This window comes from Heliconius melpomene, chromosome 19, assembly GCF_056956725.1.
Source record: "Heliconius melpomene rosina isolate 202511_hmr_F chromosome 19, ASM5695672v1, whole genome shotgun sequence".
Classification (NCBI taxonomy): Eukaryota; Metazoa; Arthropoda; class Insecta; order Lepidoptera; family Nymphalidae; genus Heliconius; species Heliconius melpomene.
The window spans coordinates 2,593,555-2,607,806 of NC_140407.1; the positions used below are offsets into that span (position 1 = coordinate 2,593,555).

General features: G+C 31.6%; 1 protein-coding gene and 1 pseudogene across 3 annotated transcripts; both read left to right on the forward strand.

Annotated features, from left to right (window-relative positions):
* The first annotated feature begins 2,487 nt into the window (after positions 1 to 2,487).
* On the forward strand, positions 2,488 to 5,870 carry LOC146528328 (myrosinase 1-like; annotated as a pseudogene). Its single transcript, XR_014879113.1, has 6 exons — positions 2,488 to 2,661; positions 3,032 to 3,607; positions 4,514 to 4,756; positions 4,869 to 5,026; positions 5,256 to 5,497; positions 5,702 to 5,870. The product of XR_014879113.1 is annotated as a myrosinase 1-like (transcript).
* A 1,534-nt stretch (positions 5,871 to 7,404) lies between these two features.
* On the forward strand, positions 7,405 to 13,972 carry LOC146528329 (myrosinase 1-like). Of its 2 annotated transcripts, XM_085203433.1 has the most exons (8): positions 7,405 to 7,583; positions 7,676 to 7,839; positions 8,182 to 8,396; positions 9,045 to 9,620; positions 12,228 to 12,470; positions 12,865 to 13,022; positions 13,198 to 13,439; positions 13,693 to 13,972. In XM_085203433.1, the coding sequence occupies exons 3-8, from the start codon at positions 8,315 to 8,317 to the stop codon at positions 13,844 to 13,846; spliced, it is 1,455 nt and encodes a 484-aa protein (XP_085059559.1). In that variant the 5' UTR covers positions 7,405 to 7,583; positions 7,676 to 7,839; positions 8,182 to 8,314; the 3' UTR covers positions 13,847 to 13,972. The 2 variants fall into 2 exon arrangements, with proteins under 2 accessions (XP_085059559.1, XP_085059558.1); XM_085203432.1 differs by lacking the exon at positions 7,676 to 7,839.
* The last annotated feature ends 280 nt before the right edge of the window (positions 13,973 to 14,252 follow it).

Genomic DNA, 14,252 nt, shown 5'->3' on the forward strand with positions numbered 1-14,252 from the left:
ATAAACATGCGAGTTTGCTTTGATGCTGCCCTCATTTCGAACTAAGGCGTGCTATTGTTTCTTGTAATTTATTTCTTTTCATATAAAACAATTTCTTTATGCATTGTGTGTGTCTACAACACTTCAATTCTCTTCAATTTTTCAGGTTAACTTAAGTTAGGCATTTTCCCCATTTTCCTTCTGGAAGCTTTGGGTCTTCAGTGGCGGAACTCAACACCAGAGCGAAGAAATAAAAATATTAAATATTTCATTTCCTCGAGTAGGTAATAGAACACAACCTGTCGTGTTTAAAGTCACACGCTAGTACCTCTGCGCCACGACTGGTCTCTAATCGTTATTTAAGTTAATATTTATTAATATGTATTGTTTTTGTAAATTTGATAATAGTAATAATATTTTTTAGAGAACGTGTAAAACTTTTAACGTAGCTGGATTTGAGCCCAATAAATATATGTACATGCACATAATTAATAGCAAAAACCTTTACAATCAAATTGCTATAGTGATTTTACAAAGTAGATACATTGCTTCTACAAAGTATAATCAATTTCTTCGGTTTTACAGTGTCTTGCGAATAGCAGAATTGACAGAAGGAAAGTAATGTTAAGACACTCTGTTTCCTAGATATTACACAAATCCCGGGTGGGAATCGAACCACCAACCCTCGCCCACCACAAAGGCAACTCTCAGTTTGTTGGCCAGTACATGCCCTGCAGTGAGTGAAATTTTGCTCCTCGGTAGTTTAAAAGACAGAGAGATTTTTCACTATCGTTATTTTACCTAGGAACCATCGAATTAAATACGCAATATTGAAATGATATTTTCGTATACAATTTCGCGGTTCTACTGCCGCGGTGTCTGGTAGCAGTTCTTATTACAAATTTATTATTATCAATTTCGACATTCATTGACAAAAGTACCGGAAAAGAACTAGAAATAAAATAAGAAAGTACATTGTTTTTTTTTACTCGTATATCGATACCACAAAAGCTTTTCCGTATTTTTCTTAACGTTAAAGTAAGTTTTGGGTTAAAGCTTTTTTACAATAAAAAAATAATTCAGAAGAAAGAATTTTAGTAAATTCAATACAAATAGGGGCACATGCGTGTGTCTGTAAGCGCTAAGGGTTGTAGTTTCCCCTCTGCCTACCCTGCTATATATGGGATACACTGTGATGATAAAAAAAAGTTATTAGATACTAAGTAATTTTTTAAAAAAATTAAATTTATTATTTTAATATTAAAACATCAAATAAAAAAAAATGTTTTTTTGTTATCTATACCTGTCATTCGCACACAGCAGGACAGGCAGAGGGAACCTAGTGTTAAGACAATCCGTTTTCCATTGCCGGATTGCATCCACCGGGGACATTGCGTGGCATTGCTTAATTCAACGCCGCGCTTTGCCTCGACACCAGACTGAAGAAATTAAAATATTTAATATTTAATTTCCCCGAGTGGGAATCGACCCCAACACCGTCGTGTTCACACTTGTGCAACAGCCACTGTGCCACGATGGTTTCTGAGTGTAGTTCATAAAAGAATTAACAAATTAATGAAAATATTATTTTATTTAACGATTTAAATGTGTATAAAGACAAATTTACATATTTTAAAATAAAAAATATATATATAACAAAAACTACGATACACTGGTAGCGGGCGTAACGGTAGACGTCATCATTTTTATTAAAATCATCGTAGCGTAGTTGAAACTAAGCTCTTATAGAATCACTTGGTTTTCCGTATGTCTGTGTGTTTGTCTGTCCAGTTAAATACTATTAAACTTATGTACCTATATTATGTTGCAATAAGCCAACAAATTTTTAATTATAGTTCATTTCATACGAAATTAGTGCATATTATTTTTATTTCTATTTAAAAAAAACTAGATGGACAATTTTATTATTAATTTTCAATTATATTTATTTAATAAACCTAATAAATAATATAAAATATCTCGAGAACCATCTATTTTAAATTTAATAACACTATCCAACCTTTCTCCGATTCATATCTTAAATATTATGTAGTAGTAAGTAGATAATACTGATAAAAAAAATTAATTAGGGTACCTTCAAATGCAAAAAGTTTGCCACATTACGAATGCGTTCAATAACGCATATATTTTTTAAACCAAAAAGAAAATTAATTTTAAAATTAATAATATTACCTAAATCAAAATAGATTTCTGTTATAATTTTCTTCCTCAAGTACGCTCAAGGTCTCTCTGTCTGCTCTGCAACGATGAACGATCATGTGGACCTTATGAAAAAAGCAATTTAACAACATGATGTATCTATTATCATAAATTAGATATGTAATAAAACTTTTTATGTAAATATCTACATTTGAATTATATTTTGTGTTGTACCCATTCTAAGAGACATGAATAAAATTTCTTACATATTTATAAAATCGTTAAATAATTCTGTTAAAATAAATTACATAATAAAACAAAGCTGCAATTTATAAATAAGATCAGTGTTTCTAAAGATAGCGAGGAAGACGGACCAAGCTTTTAATTGAAGAGTTTTATAGTTAATTATTTATTTATTAAGTACATAAAATTTTACAATAATGAAAAGAAATTTGCCTAAAAATTTTAAGTTAGGAGTAGCGACAGCGGCTTATCAGATTGAAGGCGCATGGAATGCTGCAGGTATATTATTTATTTATTTGACATAAAAATTAGTAAATACTGCCCTGCCCTGCTCTGTGCAGCGATACAGTTGCCATTGATTTTGCAAAGAGCAACTGTTGAGATTCTAGCCGGCTCTTCTCAGCAGAACTGCCTTCCGAACCGGTAGTAGCTCTTCGTTCATATGTTCATTCGACGATTCAAAAGTGCTTATAATAGTCTATTTGAATAAAGAATATTTTGAATTTGAATTTACGTAAAGAGAGCTTCTAGCCCATTTAAAAATAATGCCAATGTTTTCAAATCACTAGGTACCTTTGATATACTTACAACTATAAAAAAACAGTTTTATGACACTTCTTCATATTTTATAATTATTATACTTTTTCAGATAAAAAACCAAGTATTTGGGATACTCTATGTCACAATGATCCAGCAGCAGTGGTGGACCTTACTACTGGCGATGACACTTGCAAGTCTTATGAGTTCTACAAAAGAGATATTGAAATGCTAAAATTTTTGGGAGTAGATTTCTACAGATTTTCGATATCCTGGCCACGTTTGATACCAAATGGCTTCACTACTGAAGTCAGCCAATCTGGCTACGAATATTATAATAACTTAATTAATTAGCTAATAAAAAATAATATAGAACCTATTGTTACTATATATCATTGGGACTTGCCACAAAATCTACAGGATTTGGGAGGACTGGCAAACCCTCTGTTTATAGATTGGTTCGGAGATTATGCTAAAAAAATATATCAGTTATTTGGTGACAGAGTGAAGACTTGGGTAACAATAAATGAGCCCCAACAAGTTTGCTTATTTGGATATGGATTGACGAAATTCGCACCAAGATTAAACGCTGCAGGGATCGGTGAATATATAACTGCCAAAAATATTATATTGGCACATGCTCGAGCCTGGCACATTTATGATGAGGAGTTCAGACCAGTACAAAAAGGTAATATTAACAAAATCATTTATAAATCATGAAAATTATTATAGCGGACACAGTTCTTCTGTATACTTGCATTCCTTACTTAGATACTTCATTTTTATACTTCCTCCCTACCTACAAAGATTGTATTAAATGTACTTGTTACATATTTAAATCTTAATATTTCCATTCGAGGAAAGGATATATTTAATATTTTCATTTCTTCGATTTGCTGTCGAGGCGAAAGCGCGGTGTTGAGTTCTGCCACTCAACACGCAATGCCTCCAGAATTCGGCGGGGACCGAGGGGCGGTGTGTCTTAACACTAGATTCCCTCTGCCTATCCAAGAAGCAGGTTTAGTTTTATTGAAAGTGAAAGGCAAAGTTGGTACCTACGATCATTACAAGACTTGGAAGTTTTTGCACAAAATCTACATAACACATCTAAATAGTTTACATTATTTAAATATGCATAAGTATTTATAAAAAGATTAAAGCCACCTTTGCAACTAAAACAAAAAATCAAATAGCAAAAAAGAACATAAATGCGGTAATAAAATGTACATAATCTATTTTTTAACTTACGAGTATTTTATTACTTATTTTCAGTTATTTACATAAAATACGAATTATTTATTATAGTTATTAATTATTATACAATATCCAAAACTGGTGAAAAAGCAGAAATATTTTTTTTTACTTATCTAATGGGTAAGTGTGTGAAAATAATGAGGCCACCTCTATTTTTATAATTATATTGGATAGATATACACCGAATCCTTCCTTATTGCAATATGCACAGTATCAGGTTCGAACAGTGTCTGGACACTAATTTTACTCTGCCCACCCTGTTACCGGTAAAAACGTGAAACTGAAAACAATATCTTATATCTTATATCTTATAATCTAATATCTTCTTAATTTTTTTCAGGTGTATGTGGTATTACTATAGCCACAGATTTTCGTACTGGCGCTACCGATTCTTCGAGTGACATTGAAGCGGGGTTAGACGCTATGGCGTTTGAAGTCGGGATTTACAGCCACCCCATCTTTAGTTCTAAGGGCGGGTTTCCCGATCGTGTCATAAAACTAGTTGGTGAAAAAAGTGCCCAGCAAGGTTTTCCTAGAAGCAGACTTCCAGAGTTTACAGAAGAAGAAATTGCCTATGCTAAAGGTAAGCTGGGTAAATCTCTTAAAATTAATTTCTATTCGTTAATAGATATAGATATTATCATTAATGTCATCAAATATTATTTTATAAATACAAGTTTCAAATTTCTTAATAGGCACCAGTGATTTCTACGGTTTCAACAATTATTCTACCAAGTTTTATACAAGGGACAACTATGAAAGTGGCAAGTTTCCCATACCCTCATACGATGACGACATTGGCGCTAATTCCTCATATTTAGACTATGAAAAGGGAGCTGTGCCTCATGTGACTGTAAGTCTGATGATAATATTGTTATTGGAATTTTATTAATACATCTTTAAGGGATTCTTGACTATAAATACCTTTTGCTGTGATTTTTTTGTCAAATACAAAGTTTTAAATTCTATTTGATTTTTTATGCTATTAAGTGAACTGAATTTCTAAAAATATATATTATCGTGTATTTTTATCTTCACATAAAATAAAGAAATAGTAAAATACAAATACCTTGATCTTCCAGATAATTCCTCACGGAATGAGAATGGCCCTAAATTGGGTGAAGAACAATTGTAACAACCCACAAATTATGGTATTTGAAAACGGTTTCGGTACTTTAGGAGGCCTTAAAGACTGTGATAGAATATCTTACTATAAAAAGTATATAGAAGCAATGTTAGACGCTATTGAACTAGATAAATGCAACGTTCTTTCGTATACAGCATGGAGTCTCATGGACAATTTTGAATGGGATTATGGATTAAGGTAATATAAGATAAATATTAATAATAGTTCAACAAACCAACATATTTTAGCTTTATAAGGTACCTATATGTAAAGTTACTCTTCGTAATAATTGAATTTACAATTCTCATCTAATATTTTTCGATTAATTTTGCTTAACTTTTTTCCTTTAAAATTTGGTAGAAGCGATCATTTCAATGATGTTTATTCGAAAATGTATTTCAGTGTTAAATTCGGACTTTTTGAAGTGGATTTCAAAGATGAAAACAGACCGCGACGTGCAAGAGCATCAGCGCACTGGTACAAGCGGTTAATATCAACCAGATGCTTAGATGACGATTCTACAACTGATATAGAAGAGCCAAATTCAATTTTTTGAGTTATATATATTTTTTAATATCTATAAAAATATTTTAGTTTAAACTATAAAAAAATATAATTTGTAAATTTATTTTAACGTTATACTTATACAAATATACAAAATTAAATAATTGTAATTTTATTTTTATTCATATTCATATATATACTTTCGCATTTACAATATTGCGTTATAATTAAATTTTCGATATAGTTTAGCTATTGTTTATAGAAGAATAAAAATCATTGCCATTATTTTTATTTTATTTTTTTTAAATTAATATTATGCACCGGTAGTGTTTTAGTTTTTTATTACTGACTTGTATTTATTAAATTTTAAAATTAAAGATTATAATTTAACACGTGAAATTAAAAAAATAAAATAGTTTATTTGTTTCTTAGTATCGTGTAAATATCATCATGCACTTGAAAAACACAGTTATTTTTTAATTACAGACAGCAACTTCAATTTTATTTATATAGATAGGAGATAGAAAATATTGACTCAAAATGTAGATAGATTAAGGATGCCACAATATAAAGGAAAGTGTGTTATAATTGCAACCGTGATAACAGCTTATCAGTGCATTTCAGTTGGACATATCGCGTTATATAAAATATTTATAAATAAATATTATTGAATTGTCTGTCTGTGATTTTAGCTACAAAAAGTATTTCTTTATTTTTCTGTTCGTCCGGGCTACTCTCCGGAACAGTTAAATCAATGTTTACGAGACTAACACTGAAAGATTTGGAATTGTGGAGTAACGTATGGGATACATTTTATCCCAGTCAAACCCGCGGGAATTACGCAGGAAAAACTTAGTTTTTCCGCCTTCCTAGATAGATATGAAATGACCATAAATTCGATTTTTTTGCGAGTAGAATCAAATTAAATTATACATATATAACCACAATACAACTGTACTAAAATATGTAAAAAAACTACATTTGAAAAATCTCCCTACAGAGATATTAACAATGAAATGAGATGCTAATAAATTGTAACAAGAACTTCGTGGATTGGACGACAGAGCGCTTGGACGGTCTCCAAGACCGTGGGTTCAAATTCCGCTACGTTTAAATTTTAATATGTTTTCTAAAAATATTTTATTCTCTCCTGAGTGTGGAATACTTTTAATTTGTTAAAAATATTCGTACAATTCAAGGAGGCGAAGTCGCGCGGAGGGTGTTAGTATAATATTATATACATTTGTTAAATGGTGTTTTTCTTATCCTATATGTATTTAAAAATCACGATACTTTTCTTTATTTTTATTTCATCTATTTCATCTATTCTGATAGGTTAATCTCGAAAAATGGATGAACCTGTTTTCCAAAGTGAATTTCACGCCGCCCTAACGTTTTTTAGAAAAAACTTTGTTGTTTTGTAAAAAAAATATCATTATTACAAATTTACTTAATAAAACGTGAATTTCATTGATATAAAAAATTCAATATCTCGACAAATATTAAATTAAAAATACTACCGCCACTTTTTTGATGTAAACTGTTAATACAACAGTACCTAACAAATATTTTTTTAAATACCTTCAAATTCATAAAGTCTGCCACATTACGACTGTGTTTGATAAAGGCAAGTCAATCTATTTGTCCCTTAAAACAAAAATCAATAGCCAATGAAACTAATTCAATTAATAAAACATAATAAGCATCACTTTAATAAATTTTATGTATTAAATTCTATTAGTAATTGTAGTATAGTTACGGTTTGGTGTTATTATATTAGGTAAGTACTGTACTATTTAATAATTAAAATGAAATATTTCATCTAATTGATTGTTGTTTTTGATACATGATTTGTTTTTGTTTCATATACAGATAAAGTAAATATAAATCGAGTGTCTTTTAAAATATTAAATTGTATAGGTTAAATTAAAAAAATATTATATTAATTCAAATGAAATATCTGTTATATTTTTTGTTTCAACATTGAAACGATCAAGGACCTAATAAAAAAATTGCGTGAAAGAATCTTAAATAAGGTAGGTATATAATAAAACCTTTTATGTAAATAGAAAATACCTATTTTATGTATAGTATACACTTCAATAACCAGCTTCACGCTGTATAATGCACACAGCAGGGTAGGCAGAGGGAACCTAGTGTTAGAACATTCCGTTCCCCACTTTCCACCGAATTCTGGAGACATTGCGTGTTGAGTGGCGGAACTCATCGCTGCGTATTGTCTTGATACCAGAACGAGCCAATGAAAATATTAAATATTAATTTTCTCGAATAGGAATCGAAGCCACAATTTGTCGCGATTTTACTCCAGCGTCTTAACTGGCCTGATCATCATGTAATTGTTTAAATAAATTTTACAGTGCAACAACGTTTGCTGCAATCTATGATATCAGTGTGCCTGGGGAAAGCGACGAAGACGGACCAAGTAATTAAATTTAAAAATTTTATAGTTCATTACTTATTTATTAAATACCTACATCGAATTTTATAATCATGAAAAGAAATTTGCCAAAGAATTTAAAATTAGGCGTAGCTACTGCTGCTTACCAGATTGAAGGCGCGTGGAATGCTGCGGGTATGTATCTATATATTATATTTATTTGGTATTTTTTAGGTTAATTATAAAAATAAGTGCTAGGTTTTTAAGAAAGAGCCTATCTAATGCTATAGAAGAATACTCAATTTCATTTTAAAAGACAATATCTGTTGATAATTCTTATGTGTTCTTGAGCGAGGATTGTTCTTATCGTACCTACATTTTAAAGCCACTTTTTTAAATTAAATAGTGGTTACTTGTAAGTAATATTTAGTCAATATTTTAAAATTAATAACTTACTTTAGGGATTTTAATTAATTAATTAGTTCGTATTAAATGATTTATTGCAGAATGTCTTTTCGAATGTAATGTAAATTTATATACTACTTTTTATCAGTTTTTTTAATATTATACTTTTTTTACCCATTTGCATGTAAAGACATAAGACTTAAAGAAATAAAGGGCATAGTAAATACAATTAGAATTAGAAATATTTCACACGTACACGTACTTACCTCTAGGAAAAAAATATCTTATCCAACAATCGTAGATATTCTCTTCACTGGGATTTCAAATCATTACTCCTGCCTTCGATGCATTTAAATATAACTATAACATAAATTTAATAACAACAAATAACTGCTTTATAACGCTTCTTCATATTTTAAAATCATTCCAATTTTTCAGACAAAAAACCAAGTATTTGGGATACTCTATGTCACAATGATCCAGCAGCAGTGGTGGACCGTACTACCGGCGATGACACTTGCAAGTCTTATGAGTTCTATAAAAGAGATATTGAAATGTTAAAATTTTTGGGAGTAGATTTCTACAGATTTTCCATATCCTGGCCACGTTTGATACCAAATGGCTTCACTACCGAAGTTAGCCAAGCTGGCTACGAATATTATAACAATTTAATTAATGAGCTAATAAAAAACAATATAGAACCTATTGTTACTATATATCATTGGGACTTGCCACAAAACTTACAGGATTTGGGAGGATTGGCAAACCCTCTGTTCATAGATTGGTTCGGAGATTACGCTAAGAAATTATATCAGTTATTTGGTGACAGAGTGAAGACTTGGGTAACAATTAATGAGCCCAAACAAGTTTGTTTATTTGGATATGGATTGAAGAGATTAGCACCAAGACTAAACGCTACAGGGATCGGTGAATATATTACTGCAAAAAATCTTATATTGGCACATGCTCGAGCCTGGCACATTTATGATGAGGAGTTCAGACCAGTACAAAAAGGTAATATTAAAAATAAAAATAAAATCTGAAACACTTACGCTTCTATCTAAAATTGACCTACCCGACTCTGCTCCTTTTTCATTTAAAACGGTTACTGAGGATGATGTCAGGAAGTATATCAAATCTATTTCCACTAAAGCCATTGGTAGTGACAGTCTAAGTCTCGACATGATCCTTCCTGTGTTGGAAAGCATTATAACAGTGGTCACTCACATATTAAATTTTTCACTGACATGTAATGTTTTTCCAGCTCAGTGGAAAAAGGCCTGTGTCGTTCCTATACCTAAAACTTCCAACCCCACCTGTGTCACTGAATATCGTCCCATATCTATACTTCCAATCCTATCCAAGGTCCTTGAGTCCATCGTAAATGATCAACTTTACTCTTTCCTTTCCTCCAATAACCTACTGTGTTCTTACCAATCCGGCTTTCATCCTTACCACAGCACAGTTACTGCGTTGTTGAATATCACGGAGGACATACGGTGTGCTATGGATAATACCAAGCTCACTGTAATGGTACTACTGGATTTCAGCAGCGCGTTCAACTCTGTTGATTTTGATATACTTCTAGGCACTCTTCGTGCAGTTAACCTTTCAACCTCAGTTATTGAATGGTTCCACTCTTACCTTTTCGGTCGCCAGCAGTGTGTTAAAGCTAACGATGTTGTATCGACGTGGTTAGAACTCACTGCTGGCGTCCCTCAAGGCGGCGTTCTTTCTCCACTTCTTTTTTCTATATTCATTAATAATATCTCTAAAATCATTTCTTCTCCCTACCATCTGTATGCAGATGATTTGCAGTTATATTGTCATTGCTTGACCGAATTACCCAAGGCTATTGCATCCTTAAATAAAGATCTCAGTGCTATAAAATCTTGGGCTGAATCTTTTGGATTGCTAGTTAACCCCAAAAAATCACAAGCAATTATTATTGGCAGTAATAAACTTAGAGTTAAAATAAATTGGGATTCAACGCCAAAAATTCTTTATTCGGGTGTTGAAGTTAAATACTGTAATAAAATTAAAAACTTAGGTCTAACTTTTGACAGTAACATGTCCTGGGCGTCGCATATTAATGACATTAGCAAACGCATACATTTCTCTTTCCATTCTCTTAAGCGTCTTCAATATTTCCTCCCTCATAAAACCAAAATTATGCTAGCGCAATCTCTTCTCTTGCCAATTCTTGACTACGCTGACGTCTGTTATTTAGATGTGACGGAGGAGCTACTTAACAAGCTAGAGCGACTTCAAAACCTCACTATACGCTTTGTCTTTAGTCTACGTAAATATGATCACGTTTCCCAATTTCGAGCTCAGCTTAATTGGCTCCCAATCCGACTTCGCCGAGATATGCCCATCCTCTCACTTCTGTTTAAAATCCTTAACTATCAACATTTCCCGTCTTATCTACGCTCCTGCTTTACCGTACTTCCCACTTCTACACGCTCTAGGAGGTCTTGTGTCATACCGATGCTTGACATTCCGAAGAGTAACACCAAATTCCTGCAAAAATCCTTCTCAGTCCATGCCGCATCCTTATGGAACCAACTCCCAAAATCCATCCAGAGAAGCCCATCCATAATCTCCTATAAATCCAAATTAAAAAAATATTTTCTTGCTTCCCTAAACCAGTAGATCTTGAACAATTTTTAAGCTTTATTACCGCATTTTCATCTCTAATATATATATTATATAGTGTATGTATATTGTATATATATATATATATATATATATATATATATATATATGTATGTATTTATGTATATATTTATTATAATAGTTTACTCTTATATATGTACGTATATATATTTTAGCTGTATTTCGGTACTAGTATATAATTTTTAATTTCTTAAATTGTACTTTGTTTTGCTCGCTACTCACTCATCCACTTCCACTGGTTGACTGGAAGAGATCTCTTATAGAGATAAGTCCACCTTTGTACACAAAATGTCTATATATTGTTTATTATGTATTTTTTTAGTGCAATAAAGAATATTATATAAAGAATATTATATATTAATACTTACATTCCATTTCTTACTTAATAGACAACGCTGTATACTATTTATCTACGAAGGCTATATAATTTGTAGGTATGTTCTTATTGTGCATACTATTATACTATTCTCTAGACAGTTAACATAAAAGAGCTACAGTGCGTGAGGCGTTAGTTGAGCATTGCATTTGTGTGAGTGTACACAGATAGTGTAAGTGTCTGTGAATCTCTTATGTGACGTAATTACACCTCTTATACAGATAGCAATGTCATAAGTTTAAATCTTAATATTTTTTGACGAAAAGTCAAAGAAAAAGACGGCACGATCACTGTGCAAGAATAAAAAAGTGTACATGTATGTGACAACAGACGGGAGGAAATATTTTTAAAAGAATTTTTTCTAGGTCTACTTTTAGTGATCACACACACAAATACAAAGCTCAGTTTACGATCTCGCGGACAGTATATGTTTTTATACAATAAACTAATAACCACCTTTACGACTAAAACTAAAGATCATATAACCATAAAAATGTGTCTACCCTAGTACCGGCTAAAGGGTGAAAATGAATAAAAATACGCCTAAAATCTTGAAATCTTTTCAGGTGTATGTGGTATTACTATAGCCACAGATTTTCGTACTGGCGCTACTGACTCTTCGAGTGACATTGAAGCGGGGTTGGACGCTATGGCGTTTGAAGTCGAAATTTATAGTCACCCCATATTCAGTTCGAAGGGTGGCTTTCCCGATCGTGTCATAAAACGACTTAGTGAAAAAAGTACCCAACAAGGTTTTCCTAGAAGCAGACTCCCAGAATATACAGAAGAAGAAATTGCGTATGCCAAAGGTTATTTGGGTACCTATAAGTAACGTGACCATTTCTGGGTTGTCTCAAAACGGTACACTGTATAGTCGGCTTTCATCTTCTTTAGGGTGGCTTTCGTTTATTTAAATTACGCTATTACGTTAATTTTCGATTACATACACGTTTAAAAAACGCATAAACATTTTTTTTTTTTGAAAAAAAAACTCATTAAAACTACCCTTCTTAGTATTTCAAAGTTTTTGCTCTGGTGTCGAGGCAAAGCGTGGCGTTGAGTTTCACCTCTAAACACGCAGTGCCTCCTCCTTCGGTGGAAAGTGGGGAACGGAGTGTCTTAACACTAGGTTCTCTCTGCCTCCCCGTGTACGAGATACAGTGTGAAGCTGATTGGTTGTATACACTTCATATTTTTTAATAGGCACCAGTGATTTCTACGGTTTTAACCATTATTCTACAAAGTTTTATACAAGGGACAACTATGAAAGCGGCAAGTTTCCCATACCCTCATACGATGACGACATTGGCGCTAATTCCTCATATTTAGACTATGAAAAGGGAGCTGTGCCTCATGTAACTGTAAGTCTGATGATAATATTGATATTGTAAATTTATTAATACATCTTTAAGGGATTCTTGACTATAAATATCTGTGATTTTTTTTGCCTAATACAAAATTTTAAGTTACATTTAATTTGTTTTTAATGTTGTTAAAAATATATATGCTGGATTGGTGTCTCTATCGTCCTTCCAGATAATTCCTCACGGAATGAGATTGGCCTTAAATTGGGTGAAGAACAATTGTAACAACCCACAAATTATAGTATTTGAAAATGGTTTCGCTACTTTAGGAGGCCTTAAAGACTTTGATAGAATATCTTATTTTAAAAAGTATATGGATGCAATGTTAGATGCTATTGAACTAGATAGATGCAACGTTATTGCGTATACAGCATGGAGTCTCATGGACAACTTTGAATGGGACAGTGGATTAAGGTAACATAAGAAAAAAGCTCAAAATATTTTACAAATCTATATAAGTAGGTAGCTATTTTCTTAACATACTTTTATAAAGTAGCTATTGAATTTACAAACTCTCGTCTAACATTTTATGATTAGTTAACTAAACCTTTTTCGTGTCAATTTTTTTTTATATAAAAAAATATAAATATACACCGATACACCATTTACATGTTAGACATAGCAAAAGCGACTATTGTAATAATTTCTATCTGAAAATATATTTCAGTGTTAAATTCGGACTTTTTGAAGTGGATTTCAAAGATGAAAACAGACCGCGACGTGCAAGAGCATCAGCGCATTGGTACAAGCGGCTAATATCAACCAGATGCTTGGATGACGATTCTACAACTGATGAAGAAGAGCCCAATTTGATTTTTTGAGTTACTTAAATTAAAAGGAGCACATATAAGTTGAAACTATGAAAATACGTATATAATTTTAAAGCAATATATAATATAATATTTAACTATTTCAGAATAAATCATAACAATTTGACTATTTGTAAACTTATTTCTTATCTTAATATACAAGTACCTATACAAAATTGAATAAGTAATTGCAATTATTTTGTATTTTTTAAAAATCAATTAACATTGGCATATTATAGTATATTTTCAAGCATTTGGAATATTTATTATATTATAGTTTTCGATACATTTTAAGTAATGTTTTTGAAAAACGAAATTCATTGTATTTATTTGGTAAAACCGGCAGTATATATTTTCTTATAAATAAACCGACAATGTTGCAGTTTTTTACCCTTAATAGTATTTATAACCATATTGC

Coding starts and splice junctions, on each gene's coding strand:
- LOC146528329 (XM_085203433.1), top strand. CDS start 8,315: ATGAAAAGAAATTTGCCAAAGAATTTAAAATTAGGCGTAGCTACTGCT. Junction 12,471..12,864: donor AGAAATTGCGTATGCCAAAG/GTTATTTGGGTA, acceptor ATTTTTTAATAG/GCACCAGTGATTTCTACGGT. Junction 13,023..13,197: donor GAGCTGTGCCTCATGTAACT/GTAAGTCTGATG, acceptor TCGTCCTTCCAG/ATAATTCCTCACGGAATGAG.